This window comes from Cucumis sativus, chromosome 2 (genome assembly GCF_000004075.3).
Source record: "Cucumis sativus cultivar 9930 chromosome 2, Cucumber_9930_V3, whole genome shotgun sequence".
NCBI lineage: Eukaryota > Viridiplantae > Streptophyta > Magnoliopsida > Cucurbitales > Cucurbitaceae > Cucumis > Cucumis sativus.
The window spans coordinates 6,987,721-7,012,709 of NC_026656.2; the positions used below are offsets into that span (position 1 = coordinate 6,987,721).

Below are 24,989 nucleotides of genomic sequence, written 5' to 3' on the forward strand. Positions count from 1 at the left end.
GGCGATATCTGCATATGCATGTCGTCGCCGTTCGTCTGTCCAAACGGGTTGGCGGGCTAGGTTAAGTTTGCTTATTTAAAGTCAATAAGTGTTGAGAATCTTGAGATGATGGTTGAGGCATTGAAAGAGATAATTTTGGTAGGATCTTTTTAGAATCAAGATACAAAAGAAATGGTTTCTAATGCACAAGAGAATTGGTACAACTGTAAAAAGTATGCATGCATGCAATAGACAACAAAATTATACCATCTCAAAAAGTGTCATTTATGTAAATTGAGAATGGAAGAAACCCTTCAAAGAAATTATTACCCAACTTACAAAATAGCTGTAGGTGGTACAGATATGTTGGGGTCATATCCCTATCGAGTTCGGGGAAAGGCTCCAAAAATCAAGACCCAAAAGAGATATTAGTAATTTCAAGAATCAGGTAATATGGTGATATTGGGGGAGGGGGTTGATTGTGACAAACATGTAAGAAAACCAAAGTGTTATATTGAATATTAGTTTGCTTTCAAGAGTTCAAGAATTAAGGGAATGTAAGTGCAAGGTTTTCTATATCCTTATTCTAATCATTGAATCAAACATATAATTGCAATCATAATTAATCCTCAATCCACTGGCCTTTGAGAGACCAATTGCAAACGCTAGTCTTTTCCTTAATCTGGTCGTTCATTATATTGAAAGGATTAGGAGTAAATTTGCTATTTTGTTATTATAGGAAAATGACAGAAGCAAATCGATTGGAGTAAAAGCAAAAGGAAGAAAAGAAGAAAGAAAGAAAGAAAGGAGGAAGGTCGAGAGATTTTAAGTGCGAAACAGTAATTTTTTATGATTGTAGTCTGGAGCCTTTGTTTAAGTTGTAAAGTCTTTGTTTAAGTTAAGCATTCATTTCACCAAATTTTTCAGAGAAAAACGTAGGAAGAAAGCTGATAGAGAAGAAGTCTACGGATTTCATGAAGTTTTAAGCTGCCAGAAGATCAAATTTTTTAGAGGATTCATCAACTACAGCAAGTTCTCGGATATAATTACAGCAATTAAGCTACTGGTTTTTCATTAATTCCAAGCTACACAAAAGGAGTTAGAAGTCGAGATTGATCAGGTTAGAAAGATATTTCAATTCTAACAAAGTTTATGAAGAAATCTTGATCTGAAACTAATGGGAAGGTGATGAAAATTGAACGTGTGAAGACAGAACACGTGTTTCATGCGCCAATCTAGAGAGATTCTGGTGTTTCAAGTAGTTTGAAGTGTAGAAGTGGAATCCGAAACTCAAATTGGTCAGGATGGAAAGCTTCTTCTTTTTCTCACAATTTGTATGATAACGTTTGACCTGAAAATGATTGGATTTGGATGAAAGCTTGCTGGAAAATGCGAATTGAAAGTAAATTGGACATAAATTTCATTTAATTTGGTTAAGAATTGAGTAAGTTACGTAGAAGTTGTGAATCTGAAAATAATCTGGAAATTTACTGGAGTTTAACTATTTTCTTCAAGTTAGGAAGTTGAAGATGACATCTTTTATAAGAGTTTAATGAGATTGTTTAGTCGGTCATATTTAGCATTGAGTTAAAGCTGGTTAAAACGCAAGTTGAGAGCGCAAGTCAGAGATTTCTAGAATTTAAGCGCAAGTTGAAAGCAAACTTGAGATAAAAGCAAGAAAGATATGGTATTTGATTGAATCATTGAGCTTAAGGCTATTTGAAACCACATGAATTTCGATGCGTTGATGCGTTGATGCATCGAGAGATATGATATTTCTTGTAGTGCTACATCGTATAACTAATGTTAGAGTGAAAGATTGGTTGTATCAGACATGTTCTACACAACGTAATGATGTCATGTTAGTTGTACAGTTTTATAAACATCAAATTCCTTGCTATAGAGTTTGTTAATGTGATCGATAGATGTTTGAAAAACTTGTTTAAGGTGAAAATCATGTTACGTACGCTTTGCTTTATAGACATGTTTATAGGCTTGATAAGTTTATCAATTGCTGATTTACAAGAATGTTGCCATGCCTCGTTCTGCACGCATCCTTACTTGTCGTGCAAAACAAAACGTGACTTAGCAACTTTGAACCTTAAACAAATAATGCAAACTTAACATTAACTTAACTTAGAAATCACCACGTAACGAAAATAGAGTCAAACAACTTTTCTTTTTAACTTTGAATCAAGAGTTCTACAACAGTACACGATACAAGTTTTAATACAAAAGTTTAACAATGAAAGTTCTTCACAACCTTCAACATCCAGAGCCTGGTTTGCTTGCCTACTTTAACCCAACCTTGGCCTCAATGCCTTACAACCTGAGGAAAACCTGAGGAAAGGAGAAACTTAAACTGTAATTCGAAGACTTGGTGAGCTGTTGTGAATTCTTCTTTTCTTTATACACATATGTGCAGAACCTTCATCGTATGAATATGTAAAAACAATAGTTATGAGTTGGTCTTATGGTAAATAGAGAGTTTGGCATTGCTTTGTCTCATAATTTTATTGAATTGTGTTATCTAACTTCGTTATTTTAACTTTATAATTTTCAATGCAATGTTGATAATTTATGATTTCAGAGAAGGCTTGATGACATACACACCATTTATTGCAAGAACTTGAAGATGAGATATTGCTTGTTGAAGTTGAGAGCATGTATGTTGATCTTTTTAGTTATGTGGAACTTCATTTTTTATTTTAGATATCAAGAATACAAGTCAAAGTATATTACAACACATAAACAAGCCTTTTTCTCACAAGGATGAAGAATGGTACTTCTTGTCTTTTTACTTCCAGATTTTCTTTCCTTTTGTTATTCCCCCTAATTCAATCTCTTTTGCCTAATTAGGTTGGGAGACAAATATGATCCAACCAAGGGTTGCACAGTTATAGTTGTTTGATTTTGTAGGAATGTAATTTCTGGATGTAACTTCATACTTAGAACCGATTGATTCTTTTAGTTTAGTATTTTTTTTCTCCATATTTATGTTATGAAATTTATTGGTTGTGGTATAGAGAGTTAAGTAGTAGTTCCCCAATATTTTGGGTTTCTACTTTGAGTTGGCTAGTTTATGGTCCTAGATCCTAGTAAAAATTTTATCTTTCTTTTGCCTTTATCAAAACATGTTTATGTTTGTATAGATACTACTATCTTTTGTAATTTGGGATTGATATAGAGTATAGTTAGATTTTGGTTTGTTAAGGGAGGAAGAAAATAAAGAATTAAAAGCTTGGAACTTCATGCATCTTTTTCTCTCTCTTTTCTTGGTGAATGTATTCAAGTCTTGAAGATTATGTAGCAGAGTACTACCAGCAGTAGATAGAAAGGCTTGTTCCGTACTTGTATGTTTTTTTTATGATTAAGACATTCTTCACTGCTCAAAGCCAAAATTTGTTTTCTTCTCTATCACTAAAAGCAATTTTGTTTTCTGTCTAAAGCGAAATATGTTTTCTTTTGTGTTTTGCAATATTAATTCTAGGCAAGTTGAGAATGCATATTTTGATCTTGACTTCTGTTATACTGTGAAAAAGTTTCTATAATGCTTGTTGATTTCTTCAATTTGATCTTAGTAACTTTATTTTTTAAGAACAAGCGATCAGAATTCACCACATGGTTGGTTGAAATAAAAAAGGTAAATTAACATTGGTAAATGTGTGAAATAGTTTTATGCAAATGCTTGAATTTCCTTCATTTTTAACACATTTCATGCTTTCATTAGGATGGAGCCTAGGAATGGAAGAAGAAAAAGAGACTTCAAGTTTCTATTTTGTTTCTATTTCAAGGACATGATTCCTAGACTTAAAAGTTAAAGTTCTTAGTTTTAATGTTATTCTCATTTTGTTTGTAGATTTTAAAGAGTTGAAGATAACAATCGATGAGACATTGAGCTTTGAGTTATGTGAGAGTTCTTTTTTAACTGAGGTAACTCTCTCTCCCTTGTTTCTTAATTCTCTCCGTTTGCTTTCCAAATTGCCTCCCAGGCCATCTTGCCATTGTGAAATACTATTGGAATGTGAGTTTATTGGAAGTTCAATGGGTAACTGCTTAGATTCTTCTGCTAAAGTTCAAAATGTCCACACCTCCCAAGGAATAACTCACGGTAACACTCTTATCTCCATTTCTATATATGAATCTTTGACCCTTTTCTTTTCTTCTCTTATTATTTATGTTTTTTCTCTCTTTTGGCCTTATGGTTTCTGGGTTTTCCTTGGATTTTTCATTGCTTTGATCTTCTGCTTGGTTTGGTTATTTGGAATTGTTGGTGGATCCTACTGTTTTCTGTTGTTTTCTTTTTCCCCTCTTTTCTTTCTGGTTTTAGTAAATTTGAACTCAGGCTGCTAGTTTTTACGATATTGTGTATCGGTTGAAGTTTCAAGTTGTTTATTCTGTTTGGAAATAAAAAAAAGATCTAGAGAGACAAATGTAATTTATTAAAGTCAATGGAGTTAATTATTTTAAAACTAGCACACGTTTGAATTCAATATTATTGCATGCTTCTTGTTTTTTCTAGTTTTAAGTAGCATATGAGATTTTGTCAATGTTTGGGTATAATAATCTAGTTTTTAATGAGATTTTGTGAATAAAGGATTCTGAGTACCTTTTCATTTTTTTGGACTTCCTCATTGTAGTTCTCACTCACCTTAGTTTCTCCATTCCCACCATTTGATTGGAGATTTGCTTTGTTATTATTCCTTAATTAAGGACTTGATTGTTGTTCTCAAATCAGTGCTCAGCCATTTTTTTTGCCTTTTGAATTCTAAGAGAGTGAGACACTAAATATGCTAGATCAAGAAGTTGAGCCACAAAAACTGTAAGCATCTTGAAATTTTGTAATATTTTGGTAACTCCACTAGAAATTCTTTCTCTGAATTGTAATGTAGTTGAACAAGGTCAACTTTCAAGCTTTCTCGTCTCAATGGATTGATCACATTTTTTCAGTAGTGAAAGTATGAATAAACTTTGAAAGTATGATTTTTGCTAACGCTTGAATTGTATTTTCAGGAGAAATACTCTAGATAGCCATAAACTTATATATTTGGTAGGTCAACAAGGCTTAGGGAAACAACAAGATTTTGTGGAGGAAATGTGCATTGAATACTTCACTCAGAAAAAATACATTGGTGACTGTAACTCAATTGTGAACGACATTTTAGGATGATGTGATTTCTTCAAGATCTTACGATGATGTGATTTATGTAATTGTGAACAACACTTATTATTACATATACTTTGTGTTTTATACATTAATGATGTTCATAACTCGTTTTGTAATAGAATGATATGTTTCTATGTTGTAAGTATATTGTAATAACAACTATATGTATATGTTCAATGATATATATGCAATTTGTTAGTTATTTGATTGAAGGTTTGGGTTGATTCAAAAAATGTAAATAGTTCAATTGATCATGTTGTATACCATTGTTGGATTTCAAAACAGGTGCAATATTACATGGGTATTTCAAATTGTACAATTTTTCATTTGAAAAAAAAAAAAGTTTTGACAAGTAAAATGTGTCAAGAATAAACAAATTCTTACATTTATAAATTGTCAAGTATATATTTACTTGGAGCGTACAAACTGTCAAACAAAAAATCCCCTTATTCTTAACACGGGATTACTTGACGCGTAAAAAGCGTCAAATAATCTTATATACTTTATGCTTTTTAAGCGTCAAGTACAAAACTGTCAAGTAAACCTCCCTTATTCTTGACACTAGATTACTTGACACATTGAAAAGTGTCAAGTAAACAGATATTTGACAGTTTTTAAGTGCCAAGTATTCTCAGTTTTGTAGTAGTGCAGAGATGACAACTTTCCATGTCTTGCTATCAATGGATTTGAAAAATGCAGTCGTACGAACCTTCCAGTAGGAATAATTTGTTCCATCAAGAAATGGGGGGAGTAGTAGTCCTCCACCTTGTTTGATAATATCCATCTGATAGAACCTTGCTCTAATACCAAATAAAAAGGCAATGAGATGGACTGGAATAGTCATTCTCTGTTACTTAAGCTATTAACTAAGGAAATAGCTAGAGGAACAAGAGAACAAATAACACAAAAAATTTGTAACTAACCCAGTTTGATAAATCCGACCTCCTACATTGGAGATCTTTCGGCTCAGATAAAAATTATTATTAAGATTCAAATGAATCAACTTGTAATCGTTTAGAAGAGAACCCTTTTAATATAATAACTACCTTTAGTTACAATAAAAAAAAATTAAAATAATTAGGCTTCCCTGAATTATATTTGAATCTATTGAAGATAAATTCGGACTCGTATGATGCACGATTACATTATGATTAATAAAGATTTTAGAAGTCCTTCATCGTAAATAAGGTAATCTGAATACCTTCGTACAGAGACAATGCACAAGAGAATTTCTTTCATGAGTTGTAGATGCACCAAATGAATCATCGAACAGAAGACTTGATCTATTTAAAGAACGAAGTGAAGATTTTCTTGTACCTTAAGGATACAAGATTTCGAGATATTAGGGAAATCTTTTATCCTTTCTTTAAATAAGTATCTTTTTATTTTTTTATCTTTAATTATCTCAAAAGAACTTTGGGAACTAAAACATCTTTTAACTCCCCTTTTATTAAAAAAATAATCTATTTTTTTCTTGATAAACTAGCTTAACAAGTCTTTAGAATCATTATTATTCTAGTTACTGTGTTTATTTGTATATGTATAGTATAGTTCTTGCTAAATTTTAAAGGTAATTTAAGTTAGCAGATATAGTTATAGTTAAAGGAGGAGGATGTTAATTTGTTGCTTTCACGTCTGTCTCTCAAGTTAAAAGTAGGTGGTCTAGAAGAGGATGTGACACCAATTGTGCTAATACAATCAACAAATGTAAAACATTAAATTCATATTAATTCAAGACAATTGTGTTTTCTCTTAGCAATTTTCACATAAACCAACAAGAATTACATCAATAAAAAAGGAATTCGAATCAAGACTTCAAAAAGTATGATGCCCTATATCTTCAAGAAGATTAATCGAAAGAATTTCAAATAACAATCAAAGAAGAAGTTGATTTAATGATTTTTATCATGCTAAAGAATTCAAACAAGGATTATTATCATTCATATTTTAACAATATGTTTTCCACAAGTGTGAAGAAAGATTAAATTCTAGAATCTTAGGGTGATCAAGCCTACTTTTAAAGATTTTTTTATCACAAAATATGAATGGAAATGCCTTAAAGATTGATAAAAAAAGAAAAAAAACAATGCTAATTAAAGAGAAGTTCTTGTAGAATAAGGATTGACACACCCAATTTTTAACGCGTATAAACACTTGTTATTATATCTTCTTTTATTAGAATAATGGGGTCAAAACACATAAGAAAATGATCAAAGTGTGTGACTCGCGATATAAATTCATAAATATTTAGAAATACAGCTTACATAAGCATCATGCTTGTTTTACGTGATTACCATGTCTAAACGCAAGATAAGTGAGAAAAGAATAACGGAGCAAATCACAAAGAACATCTTGCAAAGAGGCTACGCGATGGTAACTCGTTTGGTGGTTAACAACCTACGTGAGGAAACATGTCATCACGTGAGGAAAACTCATTAGAAGACAAGAATAGAATGATGTGGCTTCACGGTGCTAGAGTCAGTACTGACACATGCAGAGGAATAGAAGTTTTCCATTGAAAAATAGCCTATACAAGCACTTCATCTTCACCAAGTTGAGGGAGCGCTTGAATGGTGCAAGGCCCAAACATGCTAATAGAGAGCTGAGAGCTCACACAAAAGAAGATTTCTTCCCCCATTTTTCCCTAACTTGTAGTATTTTTCCATTCTTCTTTCTCTCCAATTTTGCATTTCAGTGTAATATATGTTGTTTATATTGTACAGTGGTCGAAGTCCTATATTCTTTATACATATATTACATGTTTACACCTTTTCAATTCATCATTTCTTGACTTCTCACTTGTCAATGTGTTGTTGGTAGTTATGGTTGTGATAAGTTCTTGATAAGGATTCTAGCTTACAAGTATTATCGTATTAATTAAGCTATATTCATCACTAGACCAATGCCAATCGCTAACTACTTAAGAGGGCAAGTAGCAGAAATGAGGCTAATGCACGTAAGGAGAAGTTTGGTACAAACTCCACCTTACGAGACAACTTCTGTCATTTGTGTCTTGAAAAGTGAACAAGTGTGGACATTAGGCACCGAGAGGTTGTTGTCCTTAAACAAGAGGTTCTATAAGTAATAACCAAGTCTTCTAGATATAGCTCGTCTAATCAATCACAGTCATTTGCATCCCGAAAGGTGAGCAAGTGTGACTACTAAATGTTTCGAGAGGTCACCTTAATCATGGTTGATTAAGTAGTTATATGGCATCAAGGCTCTTGCATTACTTACTTAATCACCTAATAAGGCATAGACCTTCCTTCACTTTTTTCTCGCATACAAGTTAGTTCGGATATCATTGTAGCTTCTAGTCTATAGGTTCATTAGGTCCCCTTCCTAACTCATGAAGGGTAATGAGATTTATTTATATTAGTTGTAATTTGAAATGTTCAAATTTACTTTTGGAATTAGTATAATGTATAGTGATACATTATAATATAAAGTTTATATGTTTATTAAGCTTTATTATATAAATTTAATTTTGGATATGATTCAAAATTAATTTATGAGAGATAAAATATTTTAATGAGTTTAAATTTTAATTTAATGTGAATTGGATTCATATTAAAATTATTGGTTATGAAAAAAAAGTATATTTGACTATGATTCAAATTTAATTTAAATTAAATATGAGATATTTAATTCAGCTATTAATTAATTGGAGAATTAGTTAATAGTTTAGTTTACTTTTACTTAATTAAATTTGATTAAATCTATAAGATATTGAAAAGGAATTAATTAAATATAATATAATTAATTGATGAATTGATTAATTGTTAATTAATTAGTTGATATGAAATTTCTATTCATTTAATATTTTTTAAATTAATAGAATTTCATTATTCTCTCCACTTCCTTTCTTACTACACGAAGGAAATAGAGTTAGGAAATGGTGTTATAAATATGTAGGAGAAAACAATTTTCTTCAATCAATTAATCAAGAAAAAGCAAATGCTTTTGTTCTCTCCAAAAATAGTTTCTCTCTAAAACTTTTTTCATCTCAATTGGTTCTCACAAACTTAGTAAGTTATTCTTTCTCTAATCTATAATTAGAAAGCATGCTTAGCCTAAGTTATAATAAGAAAATTAGTTTTTATATTATTTTATCAATCTATTGGTATTTTGGGATTCCCAATTTAAACTGAGGAATGGTTCTATAAAATCTTCCGCTGTCATGGGCTTTTATCACTTCCATCATTTGTGTTTCAAAAGGAGAACAAGTGTGGGTATTTGGCACTGAGAGGTTGTGACCCTTAAAAGAGAAGCTTTATAATTTTTTTAAGCGAACTCTTATAGATATACATTGTTTAATTAGGCTTGGCCATTTTGATTCCAAGAGGCGAGCAAGTGTGGTTTTTAAAGACACCAAGAGATTATCGTCTTAATCATAAGATAGTTAAATAGGTTATATCACATCAAGGCTTTCATGGCTTAATCGCCTAATACTACTTACACATTCCTTCATCCTTTCTTGTATACAAGTTAGTTCGTATCTCTGTCTAGCATCCATCTTTATTTTTCTTTACAGATTCTCTAGCGAATATAAATAGATATAGTTTAAACTATATTATAGAACTAAGTTTTGATATCAATTCCATGTGTTTGACCCTAGATCATTCAGGAAACCTATTATTTTGATTACACTTGGACAAGCAGTAGGAAAACTTGCACAACGAGAACTTAGCAATTACATGATAAAGAGATATATAGTGAACATTTTGCATGCAATGATCTTGATCAATGACTCATCATGTAGAATTAAATACCAACATATGCAACAACATTATTTCAACTAATAAGTCCAAAGTTAACTAATGTGTCAAACAAGTCCTTGGTGTCGTTGGTACACAAAGAAGTGAATAACATTGCACTTTCCTTTATGCAAAACATCACATTTATCTTTTGAAAACCTTGAAATTTGTGGTCACACAGCTGACTGTTGTTGATTAAGTTTGCTGAAAGACTATTGACGAGTCTAACATCTTAAAGTCCGGTAAATTAAGTTTGATGATATCGCCCTCCCCAAACACTTTTCCTTTAGCTCTACCTCCAAAGGTAACGTACCCTGAGGAACACTTCTTAAGATTTGAAAAGAATGTAGAATTACCAGTCATATGACAAGACCAACCACTATCAAAATACCAACCTTCTTTACTTGAAGCATGAATAGATGTGAAAGTAGCATTGCAACTGTCATTTCTTTTCACTTTTCATACAGATTTAGTTACACATTATGTTGGATTAGTTTTTCTATATCCTCCATTTGAGACTCTGTTAGAATGTGTGTTATACCTGTGCAACCAAAAAACAAAAGGGCAAATACGGACAAGTCTACCACATTAGTGACATATCTATCTCTTTATATTTCTCTCAAAACGCTTGGGTTTAACAACATTGACTTCTGAAGATGTTGTGTAAACTTGTATTTTATCTTAATCTTCTCTAGCTCGAATAAACATAATGTTGAACATCCTTGGATAAATTCTTGTTCACCTTTGTCAACAAAGCCTAGTCCCTTTTTGTCTATTCCCATCTTTCCATTTTTCAAAATATTGTCCATATCTTGTGTGCCAAAGTGGAGCATCCTAACAGACTTAGTTAAAGCCTCAAAGTTAGAGTGCACTTCTTTCGATTCCATTTTCATAGTAGAAATCATGGATAATAGGCAACGATTATCTTCCAATAAGACTTAAATCATATCATTTTGTTGTTTCATCTCATACCTTGATCCTCTTTCCGTTTCATGTATATCTAGTCAACACTTAGGTTAGAGACTTCATGCTTCTCACAATTATCAGTACTATTAATTTTTTCTTTTTATTTTTTGGTTAAGGCTCACTTCAGTCGTACTCACTTCTTCCATAGTGTATTCAAGCAGAGCCCTACAATCTTCCTCTCTGTCACTGTCAACAGTCGACTCATCATCTGATAATGTTACTGTCTGTTAGAAATTAATAAGCTAGATACATTATGGATAACACATTAATAGATACATTTCTAGTTTCAAGATACATATGCATTTCTAGATACATGTAATTATTCAAGTACATGAATGGTATGTATTCATGTACTTCATTTATTTTGTGTCTTTTAGGAAGTGTCTCTTGAATACTATATATAGAGATCATTTCCTTCATTTGTATACAAGATAAAAAGAATCAAATCAATAGAAGCAAATTGAGTTTTAGAAAGTAAGTGAGTTTCAAGAGAACAACATTCTTCTCTTGTGTGTTATTGAGTTTTCTAAGAGAACAAATTTCTTCTCTTAAAAGTTTGTGAGATTTAGAGTAAATTTAGAGTGGGCTCGTCAACGCCTCCAACACTGTCAGGCTCTTCTTCTTTCATTTTAGGAAAATTGGACACCCAACTTGGTAATGCCCAAATCCTTTACACTTCTGACACTACCAATTCTTGGAGAATTACTATTAATACTTTTGTCATTATCTCTTCGTTTGTTTGAAGAATAAGACCCAAAGCTGGAGGTGTTAGGGATGCTATAATCATTGTTATACTATCTTCAAAAGCTACCTGAACGTTTATTAAATTGATAAACAACCTATGAAATCTGTTTGGTCAAATGTGCTACAGAATCAGCTAAATTGTCATAATTGAGACTATCTTTGTTGTATTAAATGTCTTCATCACACGCAAAGAGCAAGGCCACGCTCTTGCTCCTCCTACTGTCATTGTCACTTAGGGTAAGTTCAAAAGTTCTTAAAGAACCAAACAGTTCATCCAGTTTCAATGTAACATTATCATTTACCTCTTTAATGGTAGTAACTTTCATGTTAAAACATTGTGATAAGGACTCCGCAACAACTTCTAAACTAGTTTTCTTTCAAAAATATTTTCTCCAAGAGCAAATGATTTATTAGCAACATCCAATACCCGCACATTGTACTTTGCTATCATCTCATCCTCTATCATTTTAAGAGATTCAAACTTGGACGTTAAAATTTGAAGACGAGATATCTTTAGCTTAGACGTTTCCTTATAAGCAACTTCCAAAATCCCTCAGGCCTCCTTGGTTGAAGTACATGTATAAATCAATTTAAAGATATTTTAATCTACACCATTGACAATTTCATTTAGTGCACGAGAATTTTCCAGAAAGGCTTCATCCTCCGCACTAGACCAAGAAAATTCTTGTTTAGCCGAGACCTTACCATTAGCATCACTTGCTATGGGATTTTCCATCCAATCACCATTGCCTTCCAAGTTTTCCTTTCAATAGACTTTATAAAAGCATTCATTCCGGCCTTCCAAATAAGCATAATTTGATCCATCAAGCACTCGAGGCCTAGTAGAAAAAATATGCAATTAACCTAGTGTCTTAAGCTAAAATTAAGGCTAATAACTGGTGAAGCAGCATGAATAACGCTGAAAGCAAAAATAATAATAGAACACATAAGAGAACTAACAACCCAGTTTGATGCCACAACATCTACATTTTGGGGGTCTTTGATCCATACGAAAAGATCATATATTATTGCCTTATGAAATAGTTCATGAGTACAAGATTATTTTCAACTATATAAACACCAAACATGATATAGAATAATCTTGTGCACTGTCAGTCCAAGTTGTATAGATATAACTTCTTTGGATTGTTCTACTCTGAACTTACCTCATATAAATACTAGAGAGCATGCTATCATAATTGAATATAGTATGTGAGGCATTCTTTTGACTCTTTTCAAACTCTTATACTTTCTCAACAACTTTCCATGATAGAAGCAAGGTATCACATATGATAGACTCACAAAATTTAGAGATACAGCTCCCAAGATTCAATGAGGAATCCTTGAAGATTAAAAGCGCAGTTCAGTCAAAACGTCACCCCGAAAGGTAACATAATCCTACACATAAAAGCTCACAACAAACCTCAAACCGATTTGAGAAAATTTAACTAAATCCAAACAACCAGAACCACTAATCTTTTGATTAGCATTCAAGGCATTCCCAACCTTTATGAATAATTTTTCGTAATACTTATTATACATTTAATAAGTCAATCTAAGCCATGTAAATATGCAAAAATTGCCCCAATGTTCCATAAGACAATTCTTAATCCTACGAGGGTAGCCTCATTCCATTATTGCTTCAAGAAAGGTACATTTAAAGTTCTTTTTCTCACTTTGATTTTCATCTTGTCTTTGCATTATTTCCTCAAAGCAATATTCTTTGATTTTGCAGCCCCATGGAATATAACCCTTTCATTTCCTCTTTTTCTATATTACAAAATTTGTCTATTTGGTGCTTTTCATGGCTCACAGATTTTGGCATTACAACAACGTTAAGCTGACACTATTTCTCTTAATCACTTCAGATTCCTGCCAAAAATGATTATTTTCATGGTTTATGTTCTTTCATGGTTCTTGTATACAACCTAATGAAAATTTACTCCAATGTTATTAGAAAAAGTCTATCGCTGGATATATATTTTATATGGTAAAATTCGGTAGAATGAAAAAGGTTCTTGATGGAAGTTCTTTGGCACGTTTTAAGTTGAAATTTTAGGAACTAAAAGATGATTAGTTTTTTTTTTTTTTTTGGAACTGGACCTGAAAGTTTTTAATTATATTTTTCATACCTTAATACATTGTTATAATTATTATTCAAATGATAAACACTTTTGTTTATTCATAATGCTTCCATCATCAAAAGTTCTTACAGAAAGCAAGAAAAAAAATTACACAAAAGTAGAAGTAATAATAATATAATTATTAAGAATAATTAATGGTGGAAAAAAATAGTTTAAAATTGTTGTTATTTGTTTTTTTGCTTACTTGAAAATGACTTAGCACGAACCCATACTCATGCTGCCTCATCAAAAACATGCATAGGGTTGGAGTGTCTTAGAAACATGGACCATTTTCCATTCTTATTTTTTTTCCACAATAATAACTCACTTTCTTTCCCTTGATGACAATTCATCTTTTTATATATATCTTCAACCCTTCAACACAAGAATTGGGAGAGAAAAAACAAAGGTTCAATGGGAGGCATTGCTTGGACTGAAGAAGAAGATTACTTACTCAAGAAATGCATTGAACAATATGGAGAAGGGAAATGGCATCGTGTTCCTCAATTGGCTGGTTTGTTTCATTTTGCTTTTTCTACCTTTCATAGTTGCTTTATTTATATTTTTGTCTTTATAGTTTTCTATATAAACTCACTGATTTCCATGTTTGATCATAACAAGATAAAATGGTGATTTCATCACTTCAAAATTTCCGAGTTTAGTTTGAGTGGTATATTACTTGCTATATGGTTTATGCTCGTATCATTAATTCAAATTTTCAAAAAAAAATTGTGAGTACCTACTCTCAATTGAAACATAGATTTTTTCGTTGTTAATTAATACATTCACATGTTAGCTAAGCTAGGATGACTTTGGCACAACAATTTTACTATATTAGTTACTATTGATAATATTTTTCTATAGTTGCGTCTAGTTGTCAAGAAACTCGAAAAAGAAAATGAAAAAAATTACTAAATTTTTCAATTTTAAAATTCTAGGTGTATAAATTTCACTAATATTCAAAGAAGATAGTATGTTCAAATAATATTTTGAAATGAATGAATATGTAAACAGCTAAATGGATTTCCATATACTGAAATCTGAGCTTCTGAAACTATACTTTTCTTTTGAATGCATTAATACAAAGTTAGCATATTGACGTACTTACATTTATTAGCACAAATTTATAAAAAAATGTTAGGTAAAAAAAAATATATAGATAGGTTTTATAGCCATTTTATAAAAATAATAATATAAAATCTTGATATACTTAAAAATACATCCATTTTAGTATGTCATTCAGTAAAGATATTCTAGTTTATATTCACATGTATTGGAAATGCTATGGACATTTAACTATACAGTGCTTTTAAAAAAAGTGAAGAGTCAAGTTGAATTTGAAAAACCAATCTTAGGTCGAAACCCCTCTCGATATCAATTTCATCATTTGTTAAAATTACCAATAACTAATCGAGGTCATTAAATGACAACTAAAGACAGGTGATCGATCTTCTACAAAATTGATAATTTGAATAATTGAGTTAGAAACATTTCTCAATCCAATCTAGACGAACTCGTGAACAATCTACTTCAAAAGATATTAATAAAACATTGAAATTGAGAGTTTCATAAATGTCATTGAATTTAGAAACAAGGGCAGATAATAGAGATGGTCCTCCAAAAAAACAAAGATGCAATGATGCACATGTGTGTCACCTACCTGTTAGCTTTGAATGCTGCATGTGGTGTGTGTATAATTTTGCATTGTCTATTTTAGGCATTTCTTTAAACACTTTATGAACTTGAGTTTGCATTTTGGTCACATTTAGGGAGCTAGCTATTTTTATCTATGTTTATTTAGACCATATGTTGTGAACATATGGGGCTAATGATAGTACCAAAGAAGAAAACGATGTTTTAAATATAGTTGGTGGCACTGTTTTTCAAACCTCACCATCAACCATTATTACTGCTTACTGTTTAAATCAAGGGTTAGGTTGAGAAAATAAACTTAAGAGGAAGAATTGGGTAAGTTATAAATTCTGAAAGTTTTTTCTTTCTTTTGTCCTAACTTCAAAGAAAATATATACTAATTATAATTTTTGAACTTTCATTTGAGTCTACTTAAAGTTGATCACGTTATTATTATATTGAAATGTTTTAGGTGATATCGTTGATTGAACAAAAACTCGATATACTTCACAACCATATTGTATAAAGTTATCATACATAAATTAAGTATAAAATATTAGAAGAATGAATTGGGAGAAAAAAAAAATAATGAGACAAATATATACATTTACTATATCCTTTAGGTTTAGACCCTACTTTAGTCTTTGTATTTTCCACATTCATGTACTTTCGTAATATCTATTGTGTCCACCCTTGAGGCTGGCCCCTCAATATGGTTGCTTGATCTTAAAGATTGGCCATGAGTGATTGAATGATGGTTAAATCTGTACTTAAAATCCATCAAGTTACTAAACTAAGAAAATGGATACTTTATATTTTTAACTCGCAAATAGATCAATTAATTTTTTATAAAAAAATCTACATGTCAAGAGACATGACTGAACATCAAATTCAAAGGTGTATTAGACATTTTTGAAGTTTTTTTCAATATCCGTGAATGTCCGGACCAATTTACGCCCACCACGACTAATCTTATGTGACAAGTGTGATCCTACAACATTTAGATGTCAAGAAAAATTCGTAGAGATGTAAATTTTAGGTAGGTGGCATATGAATTGAATCCAAAGCCTTAGTTAATGATATAGAATAGAAAATTAAAAGTTGATGAAACTAAATTTGTGATTAAAATTTTTCTAAACCAAGTTTTTGAACAAAAAAAATTCAAGATCTTATCACTACTCATGATCCATCCTATGGATGGGTTTTTGAAGTTAAATCCATAAGCATTGGTTTGTGTGTGAGTTGAATTGATTATGAGTTCAAAGAAATATCTATAAGTTAGTTGGTGTAAGAAGATTTTAGTTGTTTTTATGGTATAGTTTTTAAGAACTGATGGAAGTTAATTAGTGTGATTTTGGTGATTGTGAAAAAGGTTTAAACAGATGCAGAAAGAGTTGTAGACTAAGATGGTTAAATTACCTTCGTCCAAATATCAAAAGAGGAAGCTTTACACCACAAGAAGTTGACCTCATTCTTAACCTTCACAATATCCTCGGCAACAGGCAAGCTATAGAAAATTTTTAGATTCTATCACTTGATATAAACTGATAAACTTCTGTCACTGTCTATCAATATTACTAATAGAAACATATAATTGTCTATTAATGTTTATTATTGATAAAATCTAACGTTTGTTTTTGTCATTTTCCCTTCTTTTAAAATTAGAGTTATTTTTTGATTGTGCTATAATGTTTCACTTGAGGCTTCCTTTCAAATACACTATCATATCAACAAAATAGTAAACTATATAAGTATTATTGAAAATCTTATCCTATCATGGGTTAAGCTTTCACCCATAGATCAGGCTACCAATCAAATAAATTTGTTGTGATTCATATATGAGTAGTCTATTGCTATAGATTTCAATCGGACAACTTAAACATTTTATATGAGTTGAATAAAGTTAGCAAAATTTGAAATTTTTTTGAACTTATAGATGTTAGTACACATTTTTTATGGTTGTTATGTTTTAATTTGCAACTGTCTCTTTGGTTTTTGCCATGTTAGGTGGTCAATTATTGCAGGAAGATTGCCAGGAAGAACAGCAAACGACATAAAGAACTATTGGAATTGTCATTTGAGCAAAAAGTTGAATGGTCAGGGAGTTGAGAAGCCAAATTCCACCAAAGAAGGATCCAATTTTGGGAAACAGTCGAAGTGGAAGCCACTTCAAGAAGAAAGCAGCAAATCGAAAGGAAAAGAATACGTTGATGATGATCAAAATAATGAAAGCCAAGGAATATTGGTACAAAATAATCAGAATCAAAATACACAACCAATTGTTGTTGAACAAAATAGTAGCATGAGTTTAGGAAATATGCAAATGGACTTATTCCAATTTGATCAACAAGTGCTCAAAGCAATGGAGGATGAAGATGGCTGCAGTAAGAGGGAGCTTTGGGATGATTGGATCTCAGAGATGGATCTTTGGATTGATTCTTTGTGAGATTGAAGAAGGAAAATTTTTATATATTTTAGCTATCTATCTATATATATATATATATATTTCTCTTGCATGCATGCAACAACTCTACAGCATCTGAATACTAAAGGTTGCACTTATATTATCATGGAAACATCAAATAAAACTTTGTTTGTGGTAACTATTAAGTTAACTAAAATGTTCTTTCTTTTACATAACTTCTTAGTACTATATATATATTTTTTCTCTGCTGTGCCTTTTTCATTTTTGATAAAATCTAAATTTGATTTATATTTTAACATTTTAGTTAAACCCTTGTTAGTACAATTATAAATTAAATTTTAAAATATTTTAGTTGAAATTTTATTATGTAAAATATTTTTAAAAAAATTAATTCTACTACCTTTCTTAGTTTTATTTATTTTCTTATAGTAATGGGAATATTTTTATGTTGTAATAATATTAAATTTTCAAGAAAACACATTTTTAATTAATTCTAAAACTTCTTAATGAATAAACAATATAAAATATTAACACGAGCAAGAATCAAGTAAACAATATAATTGAAATTAGAGAATTATCATTTGAACAAAATGTTTTAAAAATGATTCTCATACAAAAGTAATACTAAAAATGCAAGTGTTTTGTAATAATTTTCTTTACAAATATAAACTTTTTATACAATAAATTCATATCATAAAACTAACCAAAAGAAAATATCAATGATATTTTCTTAAGCCGACTTTTAACGTAATACAACTATCTTTTTCTATCGTAATACAACTATCTTTTTCTATCTATACTAGTAATTAATTAACACGTGCATTTGTACATGAAATGTGTCACACTTTTAAATTGAAAAATAAAATTAAGAGGCAAAATAAAGAATTTGAAAGGTTGAAAGATAGAAAGAATGGAATGAGAATAGTTGGGAGAAATGAGAAAATAATTACATTGAAAAATTAAGTTAAAAGACAAGTTACAATCAAATCAAACTAAAAAGGTTAATTTTCATAAATATAACAAATTTGTCATTCATTTTTATCGATTTTCTTCTGCCTCTCTTTTCCTATTTTTTTCTCCTCATTTGCCTTTTTTTTCTTTTATTTTTTTAAACCGTTATTTAGTTTAAGATCGTCTACCAAATATAAAAAATATATATATATTTTTTGTTCATTTTTTTCAAACTATTATTTGGTTTAAGATCGTCTACTAAATATAAAAAATCTATTTTTTTTTTAAATTGTTGGTTGTTCAAAGATCTTTACCAAATATCTTGAAAAAAAAACTTCATTTAGATTTAGCTCCCAAGACGATGGTATATATATAAAAAATAGTCAAATTTAAATAATCGTATATCAAATAATCTTTTAAAATCGTTTAGATTTGGATAGTCAAATTTAAACGATCAAATCTAAAGAACTGTCTACCAAATACCAAAAACTTTTGAATATAAATTGTTGAGATTTGACTATCCGAATTTATACGATCAAATATAAACTAGTGTATGTCAAATATAAACTATCACCTACAAAAAAATAGTGAAAAAATTGTTTAAGTTCGGCTACCCAAATAAAACGATTAAATCTAAATGATCGAGTACAAAAAGAAAAAAAATAACCAAACCTAAACGATCATATATAAAAGAATCTTGAACAAAAAAATCGTTTAGATGATGGTGTATAAAAGAATAGTTGAATTTAAACTATTGTTTCCCAAATATACTGTGTCAACTAAACGAGACATTTTTTATAATTTTCATTGAATACTTGTGAGCTTTTTCAATTTTTGAAATGGTCGTAATTATTTTAGCATTTTGTTATAAAATTTTGGAAAATGGAAGTAGAAAAGAAGTAAATGTAAAACAAAGAACAAAACTAGATACAAAAAATTTCTCCACTTCTATCATTTTATAGGGATCTTTTTTTAAAAAAATTATAGTGAAAAAAGAAGACCTCTCAAGTTAAACTAAATTATAAATTCACCATTTTTCATTTTTTCATGGGAGAATATGGGTGAAGAAGCTCGAGTCGCCTGTAGTGCCCTTTCCACTAACTGATAAAATCTCCCATCTATTGGCCTTTTCTCCAATCCATTATCATCGATCAACTCGCAGTGTCAAGCTCGAATGTCTATTCGTCTATGGAAACTCCTCTAATCAATTCCCTTTATTTCCCTCTCTTCCTTCTTCCCCAATATTTAAAGGGACTTTGTTTGCCACCCAACTTTCCCCATGCTTTTCCTCTATTACCAAGATTTTTCCTTTAAATTGATTGCTTTACATTGTGGGTTTTATGAGCTAACTAAAGGTAACGGATTTTTTCTTGGGGAGTCTCCCCTCATAGCTTGTATTCTGCATTGATGCTTTTAGAACTGGTAGTTTTAGCTAATTTGATCAACCCATTTTTGTAGAAATGTAGAATCCTATTCTTGGTTATTTATATATCTACGTGAGAAGCTTCCTCGTTTTATATTAAGCTACCTATGAATAAATGGGTAGAGAACAAGCTACAACATTTTCACTCTTTTATATATATTCCTATTACATGTTAACTTTTTCATGGGTTTGAACTTTACGTAAACTATCATTGGAATCAAAAGCTTGTGCATGAGCTGATAGGGTACGTTGTAAACAATATTTTATGGATGTTCTTGCTTAGCTTGGCAGTTTGTTTGTTTATTTGTTTATTTATTTATTTATTTATTTTGAGACTACCTAAAGATTCTCATTGTAATACAACTTTTTATTGTGGGAAATGACTCTTTCCTTTACTCTCAGATACTTTAAAATTGTTCTATGTGATCTTACTGTATGGCTTATATACCTCCACACAAACGTCATTCAAGGGATATGGAGAATACATCTCCTACACCGGAGTCGCTTTCTTCTCAATTCAACAGAAAATTGAATTTGAAACGAAAGTTTAATGGAAAGCTTACTATTACATATGCTGAGGGGGCTATATCCAAATGGTTCGTGATTGGTAGTTCTGATGATGGTAACCAGTTTCTCCCCTGTGTTCATCTCGAGCCATTCTCTGTGCCATCCATTGAACTTAAATGGGGTGAAAAACCTCTAGCTTTGCTGAACTCTAGTGTATCTCAAGGTAATAGAACTATGCCATGGAGTTTCTCTGGCCTTGTTGTATGTATTTGGTACTTTCTGTTGATGAATAAACAACTTAATAAAAAGAAGGCATTTGACTTGTTGTTAATGATTATAGGGAATAGAGAAGAGGAAGAAGAAACCGAAACAGGACCATGGGAATCTATCATAGTAAATTTACTGCCAGAATTACTTTCATCGGTTGAACACATAAAGAACGAACTGTATCAACATGATGGTGTGAAGCCAAAATTGGTAGCTAGAGTTGGAAAAGTTCTCTTTCATGGGTAGGGAATCCCTTGTTTGTCAGCAAAACATACCATAAGATTTTAGTTGTCGTCACTGTTTACTTCTGCATGTTACTTGTATAAAATCTTCGTCAAATTATTTTTGAAATATGAGGTTGTCAAGTTTTTTTTTTCATTCTTTGTTAGAAGATGGTTATTATCTTTGTTATGCAGGATTTCTAAAATTGACAGAAATGAGTTACCTACTGAAAGGACATTGAGACAGCTGAAGGGCTTGTTTTATACAAGTGTCTCTGACACTTACATGGAAAACCGTACAGAAAGAGTAATTCCACTTATTGGATTAGAGTTTGAAGTGGAAAAAGATATATATATTGTCAAGGTAGTTGTTTCGCCTTGTAAATAAGTATGTTATGTTATGCTTGCAAGGATTTCAAACTTTGATGCTACTTGATTTTGATTTCCTTTCCTTTTGGTGTCTCAAACTTTTTTTAGGTATCTGATGAAGAGCGCCCATCGGTGACTTTATCGTGCAAATGTATTGCTTTGCCCCATTCGAATAATCTTAAACTTTATAAGGTAAACCTTTGTTTGTTTTCCTATCTGATTAATTGTATAAACTAATGATATCAATATTTTGCTTCATTTTTAAGCAATATTGTTTCTACACCAATGAAATGTTATTCCTCTAAGTTGCAATTCACAGTTGCTGAGCAAAATTTTGATTTATTTTGTAGGTTGAAATCAACCAAGTGCGCCATATGGTTGGAGATATTTCATGCCTAAAACAGAATGTTGACATGAGGCTCATGCTATACTCCAAGAAGAATTTACAAAAGCTGACAGTAAGCCCTCTAAATCTATATATTCAAATGCGATTTATAGAAATTCATCTTGATTTTCTTTATAGCATATTGTACTTTTTTCATTTGATTTCCAACAGTTTCCGTAATTTCACCAACTTCTTATTCTTTTAACATTTCAACATTCGTTTCATTGGGATTTTGCAATCTTTTCTTTAAATATTAAATTATCTTATATAGATTAAGCTAAGCATGTGAACCCCTTAGTACCAGTTTATTGATTGAAAAACGCTTTTGGTTTCATACTTTATCAAAGTAACAAATTAGTGTGTATACTTTTATGTGTTACAATTTGCTCTCGTAACTTTAACGTATATCAATTTGGTTTGTCTAATCTGAAGTTTATAAACATTAGTTTCTATCATAGAAAAATGTCTAATTTGAAGTTTACAATTTGATCTCTTAACTTTTCCTCTGTTGTGAACAACTTTCCTTTCTTACTCGTGGGTTTTATGAGTTAACTTAAGAAAAGCAATTTCCAAATGTATGTGCCATATGTTTGGATTGTTTCCCCTCATAGCTTGTGTTCTGCATCGATGTTGTTAGAACTGATTGTATTAGCTAATTTGATCAACCCATTTTGTAGAAATGTAGAATCCTGTTCTAAGTTTTTATATCTCTATTTAAGAAGCTTCTTTGTCTGTCTTAAGCTACAAATGAATAAAAAGTAGGGTGCAGGTTACAACATATCAATCTTTTATATATCTTCCTAGTGCATGTTAACATTTGATGGGATTTGAACTGAAGATAAACTGTCATTGGAATCAAAGTTAAGTATTGATTTCTTATTTATTACAATGTAGTACTTGATGCTTATAAAACATTTAGTTCTTAAATAGTTTATCAATCAGCATATTAGGAACCTCATTGAAATTTAACAAGATTTAATATGAACTAAGTTGTTTGAAATGAATTATATAGACTAAATTGTTGCATGCAATGAAATAGTTATCTTGCAATGGTTTTACTATTCTTACAGATAGTTAACACCTTCATACATGAAGCTGAAAAGAACATGCACCTGGACTTGCACAACTAATATTTTGGTGTAAAATAAATTCTGTAAAATACTGCAGATTTGATGTTTTTACTTAGTTGAAGGAATTAAATTAATTATTGAGACCCACCTTAAATCTTGTATGCTACTAGGATGATGAGATGGAAGGCATAGTAGGTCTTATAAACTCTGCTGTTTTAGACCAAGATATGATGGGTGGCTTAAGATGGCCTCTGGGGAAAGCGACCTCAGGGAATAGATTCAGAGTGGTTGAAGTTTGGCACACTGTTTCCAAGTATTATGTAAACCCATTTTTGAGGCTCCAACTAAGAAATGCCAATCGATATGATCTCAGCACCTCGATTGGTGAAGCGTCAAAAGAGGTTACTCTGAATCTGAAACATGTTACTTTTGAACTACTGGTAAGCATATTCCTTACTGTAAGCATGAATATGATTTTTGCTCCAAAAAAAATGATGCTGTACCTTTGACTGTTAAACCATTAAACGTGTGGCTCTTTTTACATTATGAATTTTTAGGATTTTTCAGGCAAACACTCATTGTTATATATTTTCTTCAAGGAAAATCAATTAACAGTAATGTTGATAAGAAAACGGTTACAATTGATAGAAATAAGAACCAGCACTTCTCAATACGTTCTAGAGGGTTGAGTTTCCTCTCCCAAGAGCCCCTAGCCTCACTCACATGGACTATTTTATAACTCAACAAAATTAATGTTTAGTTACTAGAATGTCCCTTTCTATTGATCATAGTGATATATTTCCAACTAGGAGATCACCAAACAAAATAGCTCTCTGTTTATATGGTGATATGATATTGTTGGAGTGTGTATTTTTGACTGGGAAGAATATCTTTTATTTTAATTGCTATGGGGCTATGTTAACAGTTGTATGTTTCTTAGATACAATAATGATTTTGAGTGAGCTGAAATGCAGGCAGATTATTGTTTCGATTATTTTGTTTGTAGAGAGAAAAAGTTGAGTATGATGTGATAATAGATATGCTTAAAGACCACCTGAAGCTGTTTTGGAAGCATTTTGTGTGCTCTGCTTGCAGTGGTAGTGTGCAAATGCAGGAGATTTGATTGCCAAAGTAAAAATGTGTGTTGAGAAATATGCTCTTTGAGCTCTCCACTATTGTAAGCATGTACTTTCTGTATGGTAGGTGTTTTGTTTTGATTTAAATCTCATTTATGGCTACTGTTATTCTGTTATTCTAACCTCTATTTTGATTTAAATCCTCCTCACGTTTTCTTGACAAGATTGTTTGAAGTTATTTTACGTTTGTTTCAATATTCTTTCTCTTTCTCATTTTCAACAATATCAATATCGATTAAAGATCATTATAAAATGATTAGCACAATTATTTACCATTGACAATACAATTGTTTAAATTTGAAACATTTTTTCTATCATTTAAAACAAATTACATGATCGTGTTAGACATTTACCATTGTTATCATTATCGTTTAGATTTGAAGTGTTTTTTATCGTTTAAAATGAACTACACAATCGTATTAACATATTTATTTAAACAATTGTTTATCGTAGTTAATAGGATTGTTTAGCATGATCAACACATCATTTAGCATTGTCAACACGATCGTTAAATTTGAAGTTTTTAACGATAATTTTTATTGGACTATACGATCATTTATCATAATCAATACGATTGTTTTTCATGATTTACACAATCGTTTGTCATGACTAACATGATCATTTGTCAACATAATCGTTTAAATTTGAAACATTTTTCTCTATCACTAAAAAGAAATACCCAATTGTGTATTATGTATTTTGCTAATAATACTAGACTAGATATTAATAGAGGAAAAAAACTTGCACAGTGGAAACTGAATCGAAATTCTACCATAATTGCGCTTAATAAAAGAGAATCCCTAAACTGAGAAAAAAATATGATTTTTTTTAATACTTACATTCAAAGCTCCAGTTTTTGTTCGAACT

At 30.8% G+C, this 24,989-nt stretch overlaps 2 protein-coding genes and 1 long non-coding RNA gene across 5 annotated transcripts; all 3 read left to right on the top strand.

Moving 5' to 3' along the window:
* The first annotated feature begins 496 nt into the window (after window positions 1–496).
* Window positions 497–3,231, top strand: LOC116402017. Its single transcript, XR_004214374.1, has 2 exons — window positions 497–808; window positions 907–3,231. It is a non-coding gene; the product is annotated as an uncharacterized LOC116402017 (long non-coding RNA).
* Window positions 3,232–14,068: 10,837 nt separating this feature from the next.
* On the top strand, window positions 14,069–17,974 carry LOC101218291 (transcription factor MYB1-like). Its single transcript, XM_004138928.3, has 3 exons — window positions 14,069–14,250; window positions 16,741–16,870; window positions 17,376–17,974. The coding sequence occupies exons 1-3, from the start codon at window positions 14,151–14,153 to the stop codon at window positions 17,812–17,814; spliced, it is 669 nt and encodes a 222-aa protein (XP_004138976.1). The 5' UTR covers window positions 14,069–14,150; the 3' UTR covers window positions 17,815–17,974.
* Window positions 17,975–19,784: 1,810 nt separating this feature from the next.
* Window positions 19,785–24,317, top strand: LOC101218529. 3 transcript variants are annotated; one of them, XM_031880500.1, is made up of 8 exons: window positions 19,785–20,099; window positions 20,570–20,897; window positions 21,015–21,183; window positions 21,358–21,526; window positions 21,640–21,723; window positions 21,882–21,989; window positions 23,157–23,426; window positions 23,961–24,317. In XM_031880500.1, the coding sequence occupies exons 2-8, from the start codon at window positions 20,603–20,605 to the stop codon at window positions 24,015–24,017; spliced, it is 1,152 nt and encodes a 383-aa protein (XP_031736360.1). In that variant the 5' UTR covers window positions 19,785–20,099; window positions 20,570–20,602; the 3' UTR covers window positions 24,018–24,317. The 3 variants fall into 3 exon arrangements, with proteins under 3 accessions (XP_031736360.1, XP_011649026.1, XP_031736359.1); XM_011650724.2 differs by having other exon boundaries at window positions 23,993–24,317; XM_031880499.1 differs by lacking the exon at window positions 19,785–20,099 and adding an exon at window positions 20,387–20,411 and having other exon boundaries at window positions 23,993–24,182.
* The last annotated feature ends 672 nt before the right edge of the window (window positions 24,318–24,989 follow it).